This window comes from Tetrao urogallus (assembly GCF_951394365.1).
Source record: "Tetrao urogallus genome assembly, chromosome: 2".
Lineage (NCBI taxonomy): Eukaryota > Metazoa > Chordata > Aves > Galliformes > Phasianidae > Tetrao > Tetrao urogallus.
In genome coordinates, this window is record NC_136814.1 from 59606570 (window position 1) to 59626422 (window position 19853).

Genomic DNA, 19853 nt, shown 5'->3' on the forward strand with positions numbered 1-19853 from the left:
ATTTAGAAAGATTGACCGGATATTTATTTATTTAAATAGCTATTTTGTTACTTAACTCAGAACCAAAATTATCAGAAAGCTATTCTGAATATTGACAATATTGTATTCAGTAACGGAACACACTGAAAGTGCATAGACAACTACTGAAAAATAACAACAAACACTTACATTAGTTATTATCCATGGAAAGCTATAGAATCAAGGAACAAACTGAAGAATATCATTGTATATCCTTGATTGACATGTTAGCAAACAAAACACCTTGTCAATGGCACATCTTGACACAGAATAACTGTTCTGATTCACAGTCTCCTGTGACAGCCAACAGATAAAGTTGGTACTAAAATGCTCAAGGCCTGCATTTCCTTAGCTTAATATAGTATTATTGAGCATTAGCACGAAATGGTTGTGCAGAAGATCATTACTTGCGCCCACAAATCATCACAGGCTCAGAAAAAGCTGGGCAAAGTATTTTGTACACTCTTTCGTGTCCGTTGTCTTCTACCAAGGAATGGATCTATATGTAAAATTACTACACTATTTTTAAAATTTTAAATAAAAGAAGAAAACAAGTATCTTGAAGAAGAACTGGATAAAGTCAATAAGGTAAATTAATTTCAGATTTGTGTTGTTACGAGTATGAAGCACAAGACTCTCTTTTTTAAATTATGGTAAGTAACTTTTTCATTGAGAAAAATGAGAAGAAAAAAATCTGATTCTCTTACAACATTCTGCATCCTGAGATGTTATTTCACCAAAAAATCTAGCCAATAATTAACTATACTACGCCCATCCCCAAATTTCAAAAAAGCAACTGAGAGAACATGGCTCCAGAATTGCAGCTTTCCTGCTGTTTCTTGCTTTATACTATTCTGTAACATGGTTGATGTTGTTTGAGAGTATTCTGACATGTACTTTTAAGAGATTAACTGCTACACACTGACATGTACTGCTTTTAAAAATTTTAAAACATTTAAAAATATAGAAGATACTAATCTGCAATATACAAGTCAAAAACCTATAAACACGTCTGATAGATTTAGGGATACTTGTCATTAAGTAGATCCCACTAAGGGTGTTGAAGTCATTGGCTATGACCAGTCTTTAAAAAGACATAAATTAGATCGGTTATACTCTTTGGGGCTTAGCAGTTTTACAGACTGATGCTGCTGCAAGAAGTCTCAGACAAAGTAATTGCCTCTTTTTTAATATATATCAGCAATCATGTGTTAAGTAATGAATAATCCATCCTTTTTTTCCCCCCAGACTTAACATGGCCAAGTACTGTCTTGTAATAAATTATTTTCGTTCTTAAAGTTCACAAGCATGTCAAACTGAGATCCTTATAGTCTTCTCCTAGTATTCCGTGGTCTGTATTAGTTTCTCAAGAGTCTTTATGACATTCACTATTCTTAGGGTTCGGGGGCTTTTTTACTATTATGTCTAAGAGAAAGAAATGTTAAAATAGAATACAGTATTCCGTGGGAAAATGTTAGTAATGTTGTTGTCCTCTCTATAATCTTGCTACATACACAACCAAAGTCCACTTTAACTTTACAATAAACCACTTTGTTATGAGAAAGCACTTTATACAATTCTCCTACTATCAATTTAAAAACAAGGCAGTTCCATCTAGATTAAAAGCTTGCTCTGTTGCATCCTCACTGTATGCTCAAGGCAGGAAAATTTGTTCGTTCTTCAATGCAGATGCTTTTTCACTTTCTCAGTGCTCTTGCTTTTCTACAAGGTTACTCAATAAAACCTACAGAACTGTACAAAAATATTCTCACTTTCTTCAAACTAATTCTAGAAGAAATAAAAATAACAGCTTCTAAATATACAAAGGAGCAGTAGAAATGGTAGATACCTATCTCTCAGACATCACTGTCTTCAAATTCTTTTATTTCATAATTTATTTCCAAATTTATCTGTTTATGTCACTGCCAAGCTCCATTAAATATTTCCTTATCTTCTAGAAATGGCAGTGGAGAAACAAAGTACTTATTTTTACAGTGATACCCCTGCAGCACTGAAGTACTACAAAGTACTGGGCTTCACATGTCAGGTCAATTCCTGCGTTTAGAGAAGACAATGACACTGAGTGTAAATGAGGCTTCTTGTCTTTGTAAATTCTGAGAATGCCTTACAGAAAAATTAAGAAAATAGTAGAATGAGATTTCTCATTCAGGCAGGAATCAGAACACATATGTGCATTCAGTGTCATTCCCTTATTCTTCTTATAACCCATATCTAATGCCTTCATGGGATGGAAAGTACCAAGTTGCATGCACCTGAGCTTCCCTGGGTTGGTCCTGCCTTCCCAACAGGTGCTCAAACACTGTTTCAGACTTAGCATTTCTGTAACACCATAGCAGAGTGAGGAATATGTGCTGAGCCTACTAACAAGGATGGAATCCCTGTAGAAAAGGAACTGGTAAAAACAGCCTCCAAACAGAACTCTACCCTGGTGAAAAGCACAGCTTTTCAGAATCCTTAGTAACTTGCATTGGTATTACCCCTTATGCATTTGTCTTGCACAATCTTCTGTCAGTGATGCTAGAAGCACATTTAAGTCTCATTCTACTGGTCAGTTTTTGTTTCTCCTGAAATCTCTATTCGTAAAGCTTCAGAACTGCTGCTGAGCAGTTCTTTCATCATTATCATTTACACAAGGAAAAAAGGTTTACTTATTATCTTTAGAAAATACATTTCTGTTCACTCATTTCTGCCCTTAGAGCAGATGTTTTACCCTCTCAGTCAAGTATTGGCATACTGGTAAATGGTTTAGGCTTACAAATACAGATAAGTGTGTTTTCTGAACCTACATGAACCCTTCTCAATATATTAAATTTCACTTTCTATAGAATCATACAGCTGTAATAACTGAATATAAAATAACATAGGATGGCTTAGGTTGGAAGGGACCTTAAATATCATCTTGTTCCAACCCCCTTGCCATGGACAGTGCTCCCATCCACCAAATGGAAGTTGCCCAGGGCCTCATCTAACCTGGCCTTGAATGCTTCTATCCAGTGATAGAGCATCCACAAGTTATTTGAGCAATCTATTGCAGAGCCTCACCACCCTCATAGCAATGAATTTCTTCCTAACCATGTAAAAAGTCTGTCTGACTCCCGCTTAGAAGCTCTCTTCAAGTACAGGAAAGCTGTACCTAGGTCTCCCTAGATCCTTCACTTCTGCAAGTGAAACAAGCCCAACTCCTTCAACCTCTGAGTTTGATCATTAGGTCCTCACTCAACTATGCTTGTTTCCTGCCTCCTTTGCTTGATTTCTTATGCCAGAGGACAGAGTTTTTTTATTGTTTTTAACTGGCATTTGCTTGAAATTTTGTTGTTTTGTTTTTGTTTTTTATTCTCAAGATTTTTGGACTAGTCAAAGTACTAGAAATGAAAGAATATTCCAGTTCACATTTATATTGCTCCCAAGGTTGTCAATTGAAGAAATTATTCAAAATGTTTCAGACTTGCAATATATTTCTTAGTTTTTGCAACAAATGTTTTGATTACAGTAATTTACATGAGTATAATAAATACATCACACAAGTTCTATATACAGCAAATAAGATAAATAGAAATATAGATGCATATATCAATGTATTACTACTACATAGCACTATTAGAAAATGGATGGTAGAACAGGGGTAGAAGAAAAAAAAAAATTTTCTACATCCTGAGTGATTACTGTTATATAAAGGAACACTATGACAGAACATAGACTTTGCAGAAGGAGGTACAGATTCAGTGTAGTTAACTCATTTATACATTCATACATTGAAAATATGGTTGTACAACAGCAAATCTTTTGGACTGTTGTCTATCTATGAGAAGTATTGCAAGCGTTATCTGAATTAGTAGATAAATTGGATATAAATATTATACACATTTATTTCCAACAAAAGGTGTTCTAAACAATGGTTTTGAAATCTGTTGCTCTGTCTTTAGAGCCCTACATATCTGGGGGAAAAAAAATAAATCTGAAATATAACATGAAGATTTCATTAAAGCTGTATTGTACTAGTGAGTACAACAATAACACATGTGAGTAGTGAACAGTCAAATAAGGAAAAGAAATGGATAAAAAACTAAAGATCCAAATCCTTATTTTTATCCAGAGCCCTCAGTCTGCAACTGTCATAACCACGTTTCTTACCATACTCTCTTACTTCATTTCCTAATTTGGACTATTTCTACACATAACATGTAGGCATTCCCCCAATCCTGGTAAAGAACAATAATGAAATACTATAAGAAGTGATGGATCTACTGCATAGGTCAGGTGAATCTAGAAAATTTATTCACTTCTGCAATGTTCATATTTTCCTGTTACTTTATTTTTAACTGTGGCAGGTTGTTACCATTTAATTACTCAGGTGATCCAGAAGTGTAATGAGTGAATGTAAAATATTACAGAAGTAGGTGAAATCAAAATGAGTTCTATTTCTTCTATAAGCAGTACAGTTTGGAACTTTTTTATTAAATATGCAGATTAAAATATATATATAAAATGAAATACTCACTCCTGTTATGTAACGAGGTCTATACTGGATGGTTCCAAATAAGCCAAGTATGACTACAATAATGTGTATGAAATTTGCCAAGATGGGTGCCCACTGATAACCAAGGAAGTCAAATATTTGCCTCTCGAGCACAGAAACCTATGATTAAAAAGCAAAAGAATAAATAGATTAGAACACACCAGAAAATATCTACTGGGACATTGTCCCATCCCATAGCAAGATAATTGCTCTATGTTAAAAACAAAAACAAGAACAAATTCAGTCAGCAGTATCAGCAGCACAAAGAAATGAGTTTGCAATATTTCACTTTCTTGTTTTAATGAAAGCTGCATTTCTCACTGACAGATTACTGAATTATATTCAGTTACCTAAAATATTAATGTGGGCAATTTTACTGAGATACTAAAGCGTTTCCTAGGATGTTATGTTTGCAGGTGAAGAACCACAAATCATTTTGTTATATACACCAGCAAATGCTATAATGTCCTAGAGTACTGGTGCTGAAAATATGTGCTGGGTTTATGATCTTTTCTCAGCTACTTTTGTTCCATCTACAAAAACCATCCTTCAGCTTAATCCTGTCTATTTTCTTTCATTATTTTCTCTTTTTATTTTTTTTTCTTTCTATTCCTTCTCTTTCTAGCTATCTGGTGAATGGGCTTTTACCTCTGTTGAAATGTATACAACTTTTCGACCTGGTTCTATTGATAATTACTCTAGTTTATCTTCTCTCACTGTCACAAATAACTCAAATATAAGCTGTTACTCACAACTCCTGACACTTCATTTTTGAAAACGAATTATGGTACAATCTTGAGTTGTCGATGGCTGTTTTGAGTTAATGCCATTCTAAGCAGATAGATCAGAAGGTAAAAAAAAAAAAAAACAACCTGTATTTCTAATAATGTTGGTAGAATTCATTATTCTGAATTCAAACATCAAATGTCCCTTACCTTGTATTCAGACATTATAGTAAAATTCAGCACTGCATAACAAACCATAGGCAGAATGGCATGTTTTGATTTAAGTAATATTGATATGAAAATTAAAAGGCAATGAAGGCTGATGTGAATTTAGAGAGAAAGGGTACCAAGTTTCTTTGACATTTGAGTTATTTCACTGATTTTACTAATTAGAATTCAGTAGATGAGTTTTATGAAAATGTATGTAATAGTAGTAAAACACCCAGAAGAAATAAAAACAGACTGCTTCTTCACAAAGTTTCACTAACTGACAGTAGGCTATTTACTCAGTTTATATTATACAATAAATTACTTGATTTAGATGTATCTGTCACACACATTATTCATTTAAAAGATAACACCTTTTGAAATCAAATACTAGATGAATAATTAACCACTGTTCAGCACTCTTCTTACATGATATAGCTATGGAAGAGTCATTTAACTTTCATGCCGCAGTCCACTCTCACACCAATTCATTTTTGAAATTGACTAAGAAGGCTTGCAATTAAAAAGACAGCCTACACTTGCACCAGCACTGCAAATGTAGAGTGTTAGTTATGTAATGCTTACGGGCATATGTTGCACTTTAAAATAGGGATTCTCAAATTAACACTGGGGAAGCCATATAATTTTGAATTTTGAGCCCATTTGAAAGTTCAGAGATTCATGTTAATCACTGAATTCCTCTTTACAACAAAAATTACTTTCATAGAGTACTTCTAGCTTAACACTTCCAGTGTTAATATTTCGCCTAGCATTTTATTTTACAGATATATTGACACAAAGAGATCCTGGTACTACATCATCTGAGGTCTTAATGGAGTGATTTTTGCTATCCTGCAACTCTCTCTAGAAAATAAATGTAATAGAAGCATTCACAGAACCCCAGGACACAGCATTCTAAAAGTGAAAACAGTGAAAAAGAAACAAAAACTCGATTAAGCTGCACTACAAGTTTCATGAAATCTACCTCTCCTTGTGCTTTTAAATTTATCATTAAAAACTATTTCCGTGACTATCAGCTTAGCTATTTACATATGAAAGATAAACAAGTGGCATAGTGTTACGCAGGTTTGTGTGAAGACCCTTTGAGCTATTAGCAAAAGACTTGCTACACCTCAAGCACCATTAAACGGGTAAGGAAGGGAGAACACTCACTCTGAGCACCAAGCAAGGCTGAAGCAAAAAGAGTCTAGACTGATCAAGTATATAATAGATTTAATAGTAGAAATTCAATAAGCAAAAAATACTAGGAATGAAGAAACCATTCAATGAATAAGAAATTATACAGCTAAGAATTTCAACTATAGAAGAAAATCGCAGCAGGGTAGTTAATTGTATTAAAAAACAAAGTTAAAAGCCTAACACTCCTGTTTTAATTTTAGGTTAAGAAGAAGTTATTCTATCATGAATAAAGCTGTTTTGCTTTGCTTTTTTATTTATTTATTTCTTCTTTTTCTCTGAGAAATAAATTAGTTTCTGAAAAGCGTTTTTAAGGGGCTGTACTGGATATATGACTGTTCTGTATGAAATCTGCACTTCCCACATGTCAGCGTATATCCTTATTTTTGATGGCCAGCAATTGCTTCTGTACCAAGCAACCACTCCTCTCACACTGTGGCTGTGTTGAAATGTCAGGTGGAGGGCACCTACTGCAGTAGCCTGCCTGTCCATACGTGCTGTGTCCTGCTGATGGTCAACAAGACATGTAAAGCAGGCATTACATATCAACTAAGCAGGAGTAGGAGACGTGTCTGCACCATTTCCATGCTTATGTATCTACCTCATAATTTTGATAGGCATACTTTCTATTAAACTTCCTCCTGTCATTTGAAGGCATCAGTTGCATGTAGGGACTATTCTGGTAGGACTTGTAGATATAAAAGGCTGATGAAATGCAACTACTGCTCCACAGAAGTTCAGACTACCACAGCAAGAAGCATCACAGATTTATCAAATGGAAAATTTAGGACAGAGCTGGATTTTCATTCCTCTTTCTTAAGAGATGAAGGTGGAAAGAAAAAAAATACAGAAAACCAATATAGACTTAAGCAATCTCACGGTTTTATGATCTTTGTTATAGGTATTCCACATCATTAAATCATGTAGAGCACTGGGAGTTAAGTAGTTAAAGCTCCAGTTCCATGGATTATCAATACTTCCACACTACCTTTCATGAAAGTGAAGAAGACCCACATCTCTCAAAACACTTCACTGTTCCGTTTCTGTTTTCCATTTAGAGGGAAAGGTGAAACTGCTTGGGAGACACAAGACTGCCCCTTCTTTTTCTGCTTTTCTCTGAGGTGTGTGCTCCTTAGCCATCTTACCTTCAGCATTAGAGTAATGTCTTCAGTTCTGGACACTCCCTCTCATTTATTTGATTTATTAGCTTCAATTCCAATTATATTGTATCATATTGTGTTATCTTGCATTCCGCTCTCATATTTAGTAAATTAATTTTCTCCCTTAACTTGTTGTTGCTGCTTTGTTTTTAGGCCCATCTCCCTTCCTTTTCCCTCTCATCTCCCTTTCCTCCCTCTCCCAGGGCATGGGTCTGTGGGTCCCTCTGCTCCATTAGTCACAGAACTGGGATGAACTGGGCCAGAACTGTAACACGCTGTTACTTAAAAAATGTCATTTTGTCTATCCTTGTGATTCCAGGAGGGGAAAAATAAAAAGTAGGACAAAGTACTGACAAAATCTATTAAAAACAGTATTATGTGGCTTCCACCTCTTGCACAGGTGCCAGAATCATGAGGGATTTCCTCACTTAGAAATACCAAATACGGATCTGATTTTGAAAGGACTTTTTTTTTACTTTAAAAACTTAAAAATGTTAAACAACTGCATTTCTTTCTGCAAGTACAACCCATTAGCTGAAAATGTTTAATAATGTTTCAAGCACACAAAGAAGAAAAGAAAAAAAAAGACTGACATAGAAATACTCATATTTAAAGTTCTAGGAACAGAAGGAATTGCACATTTTCTTTCTTATTCTTCTGGAAACCAGAATTTAAAATGAGAACAGACAAGAGAAAAAATGCATGCTTTGAATGAAAAATTAGACTATTGGAAGAAAAGAAATTTTTTTATTGAATTCCATTTTAATAATTCACTGAACCCAAAACATACGATTATGGAGTCTCAGTTCCTAATTTTAGAAATTAAACATCCATCAAACTGTCTCAGGTTTCCAAATAAATAAAATACCACTGATAGATTATTTTATCTAATCACTGATAAATTATAGAAGAGCAAAGTGAAAACCATTTCTACTAATTCATTATTTTTTCCAGACTTCTGCTAGCTGTTTTAAAAATATATACAAAATAAAATCAGTCCGTACACTGTCAAGTTGGAATAGCTCAAACTGTTTACCGATTCTTGTCTGAGGATGGCTGTTAATAGGTTAACAGTGTTACTGACCCTGAGGGATATAAAGAATTGAATTTCCAGAGGATAAAGAAAACCATTTTGAGATGGTTTTAAGTATATGATAGGAGTAAAATTTCAGACAGGAATCACAAAGGAGAAACCAGTCAAAAGATGATTTATAACACAAATACCAAAATTGAAAATGACAAAATGCTTTTCCTTAGAAAGCTCCTTGAAAAGAAACTTAACCACAACAACTTCACAAAAGAACACACCCAAAAGTTTGCACTGATATAAATTAAAGTGCACTTGGTCACACAATCCTTCATGCACAAAAGCTTGCCAGCCTGGGCCCCTAGTGAAGCAAGGACTAGTGTAGGATCACTTTAGAACGGTGAACTCACCAGCTGAGTCATGGCATGAGGCTCTCACTCACCCAAAGAATAAAACTGTGTTAATGTAACTCACTGTGAGGGAAAATTAAGCAATCGTGCTTCATCTCTTAAGTAGGGCAAGTGAAGAACAAGTTATAGAAACTAAGCAGTCATCAGTAACTCTTTAAGTCTTCAGCTCATTTGTTCTTTAGTGAGTTAAATTTTTGGTTTTATGGCATATAAATGTAAAAACTTCCTAGGAAGCACAAGCACTTTGGGCCTGTAAATGCACAAAAGCTCTACAATGCTGAAGCCTATTTGAACCATGCACAAGGCTAGGCTTTCTGCTCGCTTTGTCAATTTGAGGCAGAATTCATGCTTCACACCATATCTTAATGGAGTTCATTTAGATTTACAACAAAATTTCTAATTTCAGTATTCTGTCCTGAGATAGAGGGACCAGTTATTCAATGAATTTCCAATAGTTCCTCACCAGAAAAACAGAATAACATTTCAAAGTCCATAAAGAAAAAACATCTGCAAGTGTGTCTGTGCATGCAAGTAAAATCCTTTACAATAAGGCACCAGGTCAAGAAAAAGATTTAAACAATTTTGTGAGAAGGAAGGCAAAACTAAAATGGAGTTCTGCAGAGAGCTATGGGCACAGTGGTATTCTCAGTACATATAATAAAAACCATGACAAGTGGAGATAATTCAAGTAAGAATCAACAAGGAATTAGTTTCCACTTGTCCATTGGTTCTTTAAAGGAATCACAAATATAATACTAAGCTCCTGTCTTTAATCTGCCTGATGCTGCTGAGAGAAGGAATAGGCCTCTGGAGTTGATAAGAAGGTAGGCATGTTTTTTAAAAATCCTGTATGGGACCACATCCCTGCATCGTTTTGTGTGAGAGTGGATTTATGCAGTGACCTACTGAGGACAACAGGGCTCTGCATAGACTGTATTTGAGGACTCTTCTGCTGACTTCTCTAACTGAACATAACAATAATTAAATAAGGGTAAATGCAATCTTTCTTCATTGGGTTTTTAGTTCTGCAGTAATGAGCAGAACTGTTATCTAAATAAGACTTCATGACAAGAATATAAGAAAGAATCTAGCTAAATCTGAGCTGGTGAAACTGACAGCTGGTTTAAATAAAACTGATTTGCTGTGCACTGAATGTATCTTCAGGTTATTATAATTACAATTTGTAAGTATATAGACTCCACCATACATACATGAAGGCACAGCGACTTGAACAATAAGAACATCAAAACTCTGTCTTCCAAGTACTTCCATAAAAAAGTTACCCTCTGTGTGAAAAGGTAACAAAAAGGGGGAATTCATAGAACCATAGAATCCTTAGAGTTGGGAGGTATCTTTGAAGGTTATTTAGTCCAACTCACCCACAGCTAGCTCAGGTTGCTCAGGCCCTGATCCAGCCTTGCTTGAAAGTCTCCAGGGACAGGGTGACAGGCGCATCACTAGGCAACTTGTTCCAGTGCCTCACCACACTCACTGTAAATAATTTTTTCCTTATGTCTAACCTAAATCTACTCTTTGAGCTTGATGCCATTTCCCCTTGTTCTACCACCACAGACCTTGCTGAAGAGTGTGTCCGTCTTTCCTGTAGCTCCCTTTTAGATGCTCAAAGGCTACTACAGGTCACCTCGCAGCCTTCTCTTCTCCAGGCTGAATAGCCCCAGCTCTCTCAGCATGTCCTTGTAAGAGAGGCGTTCCATTCTGTGAATCATTTCTGTAGCCCTCCTCTACACACGCTCCAACAGATCTGTGTCTCTCCTTTACTCAGGACTCCTGTAGGCAATGCAACAGACTCCACATCTGGACGCAGTACTCCAGGTGATAGTGCAGGAAGAGATAAATTATGAAAAATAAATTGGAGTAAAAGTCTCTTACTTTATATTGAATTGTGCAGTGATTGCATTTCTATTTTGTTGTTGGTGACTTTTTCCTTTTTTTAATACTGTTTTTCAAAATCACTATAGAAGAATCATATGGGAACCATACTAGTAGAATTATGACAAAAATGGAATTAGTTAAAAGGTCTTCCTGCAAGAAGTAAAGATATGAAATCTGGAGCAAATAGTCACAAAAAATGTTTTATATAGGAACACAGAACTTACAGATAAGCTTGAGGATTAACAGAAGCTTGTAAATGTGTTGGCAACCCAGCATGTACAGTGCTCTGCATCATGGGCTTCATATGACCTGGTACAAAAGTCACCTAGGTCATGAACACGATATTGGAAATGGCAAATATCTTGCTTATGACAATACTCTGTAGAGCCAGGCTACATACTCAGTGTATGTGATCAGGCTTAATACTACAGCCAAAGGGGGATGGGTTGATGGCCATTTGTGGACAGAATTTTAAAAACTGCAAACATGCCTGATCACATCTTCTTCCATTCTGCCATCAACAATCAAGACTGATCTCTCAGGGATTTCTTTCCAGCCATCTGCCTCAGCCTTATTCCTTCTGCCTTCTTCGTGTCCTTCTGGCAGAAGGACGTCTCCCACACCTCATACATAAGGTGGCAAAATTCAGCTTTACTGATGCTGTTGAGAAGCCTTCAGACAGTTCCGGACAAAAGAAACACTATTGAATTAAACATTAATAATATTTTATAACTATACAATGTAAATTTGCTTGCAGTAAAGTCTGAAGGCAAAATCAAGCACTCAGTGAGAATTCTGAAAGATTAGCCTTATCTAATACTGAATAATTGTTTCTGCCTTTATGAAAATATTTGTCAATAAAACACGTCTCATTCTCAATCACAGAAACACAACTAGAACTTGTAAACTCAACAAAGATCTGATAATCCTGATTTGGAGTTGACAAGACAATAAATCTAGGATATTGTCCTGGTTTCAGCTGGAACAGAGTTGATTTTCTTCATGGTGTCTGCGATATTATGTTTTGGTTTTGGGAGAAAAACAATGTTGATAACAGTGATGTTTTAGTTTGCTGAGCAGAACTGTACAGAGCAAAGGACATTTCAGCTTCTTGTGATGTCCTGCCAGCCTGAGGTGGCACAAGGTGCTGTAATAGAAGCAGGACAGCTGACCCAGACTAGATAAAGGGATATTCTATACACAACATCATGAGAAAAAACTTCAATAGCTGTGGGGAGTAGGCCAAGGGGAGCGTCCTGTACTCAGAGACTGGCTGGGTATCAGTCAGCAGGTAATGAGGAATCAGTTGTTTTGTAAATATATATTGTATTAATATATGTTCTATTATTTCCATTTTCTCAATTTTCTCTTCCTTTTCTATCTTAGTTTTTATCCCAGCCCACAAGTTTGGATTTTTTTTTTTAATTATTTAAGAAAAAAAATTAATTTGCCCCATCCCATTGGGAGGGGAGAGCAAGCAAGTGACTGTGTGATGCTGGGCCACCAGCTAAGTCAAATCATATCAGGCATCTCCTCTTGAATTAGTGAAACTATGTTGTATGTGTCAGCAAAAAATAGCATGTGTTCACGTCTGAAAAAAGTTACCTTCTCACAACAAAACATCAGTTTGTACTTCTTCTCAGAAGGAAAGACACCCCACTAAAAAAAACTCATTAACCTAATAATTTTGACAGATATTGGCAGGGATCACAAACTATCTCAATGGGACTGGGTGATGTGATAATAATAGTAGGGGATTTGGTATCATAAGACTTTATCAAGTAAAAATAGCCAGTCTAGAGTTACTATGGTAATTGTACTTGTATTCAGACATACTACAGTGCCTACAAAGCAAACGAGAAAGATTGCTAATCTATTTCAGAACTGTAAGGCACAGAGGGCTCTTTGCTTTGTAGTCACTTATTCCACAACTAAACCTGGATAAGCAGGAGGCTGACTTTTTCTGACCTTCCAGAAGCCTCTCTTTTAAGATGGTCCTGTTGGAATATTCATTATTGTTAAATAGAATATGTGAAGCATCTACTAGATTTTCATGCCTTGGCATAAGTTGAAAAATGACATTTAAACTATGCAGACCACTTTATGGAAGAGAGATAACTGATGTCAGATATAGTCTGGAAAGTTTTTAGCTGCTAAACTTTGCCTATTACCTGTGCATAAAGCTGTTAGTTCTTAGGGAACTTCAGGCAGTGCTGAAGGTAGCAAAGCATCTGCCCTGTAACATGGTCACCTCAAGAGTTATATTTGTCATCTGGTCTCTGCACCAGAGTCGCATGGACAGAGTCTCAAATCTCATCTTCCAGATGCCCAGTGACCCAAGTCCAACATCTTTAAATTTAACCACAGCTGGGGAATGTTGATTTTTACCTAAAGTCCAGTTCCACATGAAGGTAGAAATTTCTATTCTAAGAGTGAGTCAGTTTATTGTAAAAAGAAAGGGGTATTCACATTCAACTCAAGAATTATTGATTAGAGCAGCCAATATGCACCATTTTTTAATATTCCACAATTTTTTTTTTTTCATTTTGATTTAGTACATGAATAAGAAAAAAAAAATCATCTTCAAGTAGATAGAACAGACTCACTGTACTATAAGTAAGCAGAGCAGTTTGGTCTTTTCCCCAGGATTCTCATCTCTTCCAACACTAAAACTATAAAATAATTAAAAAGACAGCACGATATTCCTCTTTTCTCTATGTGATGACAATGCAGTGGATGAAAAGCTAGACTAACATTGAAGTATGTTGACCTCTTTTTAAGATTAAGATAGAAATATCTCTTTTCAAGTAGATTGTTTCTGAAATATCTGATGTTTGCAGCCAAGCCTTATCAGTCTACAAAGTAACAAACACTGGAAAACAGAGTACTATAACATTTCATGCTTAACAGATGGTAAATCACAAACTCTATGCTCAATCTGGTAAGATGAGGGACAAACAAAGCTTTGACAAAAGACCACACAGACTATGAACACTTCCAAATTCCAGATGATGAAAGGTGCTACTGAAGTAATGAAGACAGTGTCAGAATATTACACTTCCATACAAGTAAATTGACTAGAAAATAAAATGTAGTGGAACCAAACTTAAATTGTGCAACGAAAATGGAGGAATCAAGATATAAAATTGAGATACCATATAGAAGGGTCTAGTGGACCTCCTTATTTGCATGTTTTTCTACTGTAGTCACTGGCATTTCTCAAGTTTACACAAAGATAATTTCTATCAACTAAATTGAGGCTAAACTCTGAGTTTTATTGTGTTTATTTTGTATAAAGGTTAGTGTGCAGTGCCCGGGATTAAACCACTTATTTATCCAAAACATGTACTCAAGCACAGTAGTAGTTTCTTTGTAGGTATTTTGACACTGAATGCTTAAAATAAGATGGTTTTACTTTGCTTCTCTACTTCATTGTACTAGAGGAAGAATGGTGTTGGTTTCCTGACTCTAGTCAGTACCTAAATTACATCACAAAGACCAGAAAAGGCTTCATAACAAACCTGCATAGCTTACATTACAGTGCTTGTGGAGGTTTTTTGCTTCATAAGAGAGCCAATCACATATAGTAAAACAGAAATTATTTCATTCTCACAAATCAGAATCTCTTCTTCTATATTTCCCTTCAAATCTCAATTTTCCTCACCTTCCAATTTGTTTTCTGTGCTTCAGTGCCCGCAGTAATTCTCCTTGAAAGCAGCAAAAGTTATAATCTGGAACTTCTCTTCCAGCAGTGCCATAATTCTGCCAATATCTGCCATCGTTCAAGTGGTACTTGCTGGCACAATAGCAAAGAGTTGCAGTAATTTCTTTTCACTTCTCCGTACCTCATATCCCCATCTGTTCCAAAAGGGCAAACACCTTGCTGGTTTGATGAGGTCTAGAAAACTCAGCAATAATTATTGTGCTGGCAGTGCTGAAGGCAGCTAGCATCACTAAGGCAGGAATTGGAATGCAGCCCAACTAACATAACAGAATCTACTAATTTGTTGCACTGAATATTTTGCTGCAAGAAATTATCATCAGTGTTGTGAAAGACTATGAAAGGCAAATTAAATTGTCCAAGCCAGACTCTTCTACACTGTCTGGCAAAAAAAAAAAAGAGAGAGAGAGAGAGAGAACGATTTTAGGTTTTTTAGGTTAGCTGCTGAAGTCTTGCCATTTTAAATTCTCTGCCTTGCTAGTAAATTACCTCCTTGAATTAAGCAAGGAACAATCATCTATCCAATCACGACCTGTCAAAGAAGTGCTTATAATTATTTTTGACCACTTTAGCGTGAATTTATTTTTGACCACTTTAGCGTGAATTAGACTAGGAAAGAAAGGTGAACGGTGTTCAATTCAGTTTCATAGTGCAGACTGACTTACAGAATGTAGTAAAAAAATCAAATAGTGGAACTTTTTTCTTCTAAAATAATATTACTCAGTGTTTTAAATGATTTATGTCTACTGGCTTTCTAACCTGTGCTAGACAATAACATTTAATTGAGTGTAACTACAATGTATTTTTCAAAGTGAACTCCTACTGTTATTGAAACAATAGGAAAAAAATAACACTGGCATAACATCAAAAGTCTGTGTGATTCCTAGTGTAATAGGTAACCTTTCTGGAGAGAGGATTTTTAACTCAAGAAAAGATAATCTGATAATACTGTATATACTGCTTCACTGCTAAAGCAAGAACATGCTTTTTATGCAATGAATGTTGCACCTGCTGATTCCTGCTTTGTTCTGCATGACGCTGCTTTGACTGGGGTAATGGTTTGTTCCATGGTTTATCTCTACACCAATGACACACTGATTAGTGGAAAATGAACTTATTTGAAACAGAACTGCCTTCTTTCTGAGAGGTAAAAAATAGCCAAAGAAGAGTCAACTTCACTCTGCTCTCTCAATCCCTACTGCTCTGTTATTGCAGCTAAGGAAAGGATCAATACCCATTCAAAATGCCCTGCTATTGACAAGTAGCTCTACAGTGAAGAGGAGAGAGGAATAGACAAATGTTGTGTGTGCTTGGGAAAATATGAACAAAAAGTAGGAGTCATCAAATCCTCCCTTAATTTATGTCACTATGAAAGCAAATTACGCCCATAAGGAAACTCCAGGGTAAAGATAGATTTGTATTGTGCGAAGCTAAGTAAATTGTCAGTAGATGACTGGTTTCTATACAGAATTGCCAGTAGCTGTCAGCATCTATGACATTTTTGAAGTGACATTCAGATTCCTACTTCATGATAAGCTCAGGTAGGAACAACTTCTTCCTGCACCCCTTTCCACAAGTCTGCCCTCCCTGCTGCAGCAGATGCTGCTAACCTGCAATCAAGTCTCTTCATTCAACCCTTGCCCAGAGCCATGTTTCAACACACTCGATTTCAAACAGATCTGAGAAACAAAATCTTCTCAACAATTCTTTCCTGGAAAAAATGAACACTGGACCATTGTGGTCATAACTTCTACTCAGAAAGCAGAATCAAAGTCCAATCTACTATACATAGGACACCAAATTCTGTCTAGTTATTAGGTCTGAGCCTCCACCAAATTCCTGGTAAAAACTGAAAGGAACACATTCAGCAACAGATCTGGTCTGACTAAGTGGATTTGTACAAGTAAGACAAACCAAATTCAATTCACTTCCCTTTTTCATCTAAAAGACTTTCAATTATTACTAAATTAACTGATACAGCTGATAGACTATGAATAGAATTCCAAGTTGTATTTTGCTCTATGGTCTGCCACAGATTACTCATGGGATTCAGACAAAGCCTTTTAATCTCAGGGTAACACTTGCAGGCAGTAATTCAATTCTGTTTTTGAGATGAAGCACTCAGAATTTTCATTGACCTTCTCCAATTATTAAGTTTTTAATTTACTTAGAAGTTTTTCAATATTTTATACTGTGCACCAGTTTAACCTTATTTTATTATACACTGGACTTCTACCCTTAGAAAAGATGATAAGGAACCAGAGGTGACACCAGATAATGTCCCAAAAGCAGTCAGCATGATAGAGTATAAATTTGGTCAAATGCTATTCTTGTCATCAACCAATTTCTTTTCCTTTTTTTTTTTTCTTTTGCATTGTAGGCTACATACATAATTCATCACTTAGCAAACACCCCTTTTTGTTTTTCCACTTTTGCTAAGATACTCAAAGAAAGAACTAAATCAGTTATTACAGAAATCATCAGTACATTATTAAACAAAATTAAGGAAAAGTCTTATAAATTGTATTAAAGTATTTAGAATATTTTTCTGACTAGAGAACAACGTCTAGTTTTTTATTTCTTTTCTTCTTTATTACTTTAATACACCCCTCACATTCAGCATTCACTAGTTACATGTGAACCTACTGCTTCTAAAATTATTAGGGTCTGATTACCTGAGAGTGACTGTATCTCTTGCCCCTGCTGATATATACAAATGATGCATTTAAATTGCAATTTATTTGTATTGAAACTAGCAATTTGTTACAATATTTTAAAATTAACTATTGAATTATTATCAAAGCATATCTACATTATTTAAAAATCATTCTCATGATGGCTTTCATGGTAAAGAATATGAAATGTAGACAATCCGTTCCTTTAAAATTGCTCTGTGTTACCTTTGCATGAGAGAAATTTTTTCATCAGAAACACTATCAGTTCAGTTTTTAAGAAATATCTCATGGCATAAATTGATTCTAGCAGACTAATAGACTAACTAGAACAAAACACAGCCTGTTTTTAAAGACTGTAGGTTTGGAAAAATTTTGATAAGTTTAATTTGTGGTATGGGAATGAAAATTGCATTTAAGAATCATTCAATCAAACGAAACCCTCCCATTATGTACCTTATTTTATAAACACTGGCCAAAGTAAGTACATGAAGAAGTCTGCCGTAAGTGGTTATGTATGGGAAAGCTAAATTTTCTGATGATTCAAAATAAGCAAGGAAGAAAATATTAAAATAGACTTTTTTAATTGTGACACAAGATATTGTAACATCGAATGATTAGGCATGAAAATAGCAGATGATAAGCAAATAAGTTCGAAATAATGTACTGTCCTGGCAAAGAATATGCAACATATGCCATGAATTAACTATTACTACTCAGGGCATTATGAAATCATTACAGCTTGTCTTCTAAAAATTTCAGCATGATCATGAACAACCCCTAGATTTTGGTAACAATTAGGAAGGAGTGGGGGATGAAATAGGGAACTCTACTATTGGAGAGGGCAACACAGTGACAGTAGTAGACACAGTAGAACTGAAAAAGTATGAAGAAATGCAATGGGAATGAACAGAATAAGATGAAGTTTTCTGCTGAGGACAAACTAAACCAACTAGGACTCATGAATTCACTATATAGAGAGCTGTAGAGGGATATTTAAAAATATTCAAAATCAAGGATCATATTAATACATAGGGAACAAGTCTTATTATTTTTCTTCATAATAGCAATAGAGGCAAGTAGATGGAATGATTTGAGAAAACCTAAAAGTCAAAAAGAAAAAGAAACCTTATATTCACCATCAGTGAACTGACTTTCCATAAACTTGTCTTAATATATTTTTTTTCACTTTTAGAAAAAGTGTTTCTTTTTGACTAAAATTTTTTCTAAAAGTGAATAATGAAGCCACGTCAATTATTGCCACATGCTTTTGTGGTGTACACATAATAAATATTAAGACAAGTTTATGGAAAATCAGTTCACTGATGGTGAATATAAACAGTGGTCTAGCCATGGATTTTGGTTTAAGAATTCTCATAATTACCAGCTGTTAGAACTTGGGAGGGTAAATTTTATTGAAGAAACATGGGAGGAATGGCCTCATCCTGACCTGCTTGCTGTGCAACTGCTGCTGGCTGCTGTTTGATGCTATTTTCTATGCTTAAGTGATCCTTTGTTCTATTCAAACATGATTTTTTTAATCTTCCATTTGATCCAGCTTGTAGCTTTTTTTTTCTTTTTAAATTAGAATGAAATTGCTGTAAAACCATAAATCATACTAATGTTATGTATGTTGATAACATACAAGAATATGTATACTTATGCCTAAATCATAGAATACTATGTCTTCAAATTTCTGAGTGTTAAGATTTAAATTGATTCAAGAACACAATCTGAAATATTATTTCTTGTTACATTTATTTATAAAAAGACATTTAAATATGATCACTTCTGAACTCTCCCCCAAATATGAGTAACACTGCAGGACCTTTTCAGAGGTCTGTGAAACCCTTCTCTCTGATGGCTAAAGGGAAGGACTAAGAATTAGGAGACCCATAAAATGAAATCACTTCCATTACTTACATTTCCTTTATTTCCTTATCTATTTGTTTCCAGTTAAACAGTCTTCATTCTAAAAATAAGGACCTGAAGTATAATAAGGATAGAGACTTAACTTACTAAGACAGCTGGTGAAACCCAGTATGGAGAACGGCTGAGGAGATCTCAAGTACTGCACAGAACCTTAGCCAGTAAAGTTCATTGCCTTCGTTTGCTCTGAAGACAACAGTTAGGTGGGATTTACCTTTACCTTTTGTTATGAGCAAGTAGAAGAAAACCATCTGTTTCTAATAAAAACCTGCTAGATGTGTTATTACTTTATTGTGTTGTTACTTGGCTCTAACAATATATGCCATGAAAAATGTAAGCCTGTGAGGTACATTAATA

General features: G+C 35.2%; 1 protein-coding gene across 2 annotated transcripts in view; it reads right to left on the reverse strand.

Annotated features, from left to right (window-relative positions):
• NKAIN2 (sodium/potassium transporting ATPase interacting 2) overlaps positions 1 to 19853 on the reverse strand; it is a gene marked incomplete at both ends in the record, with an annotated part of 499830 nt that overhangs the window by 262109 nt on the left and 217868 nt on the right. For both annotated transcript variants that reach the window (XM_079550098.1, XM_079550097.1), the window contains one exon: positions 4538 to 4675. In XM_079550098.1, the coding sequence (XP_079406224.1) occupies positions 4538 to 4675 (138 nt within the window). The remainder of the gene's footprint in view (positions 1 to 4537; positions 4676 to 19853) is intronic.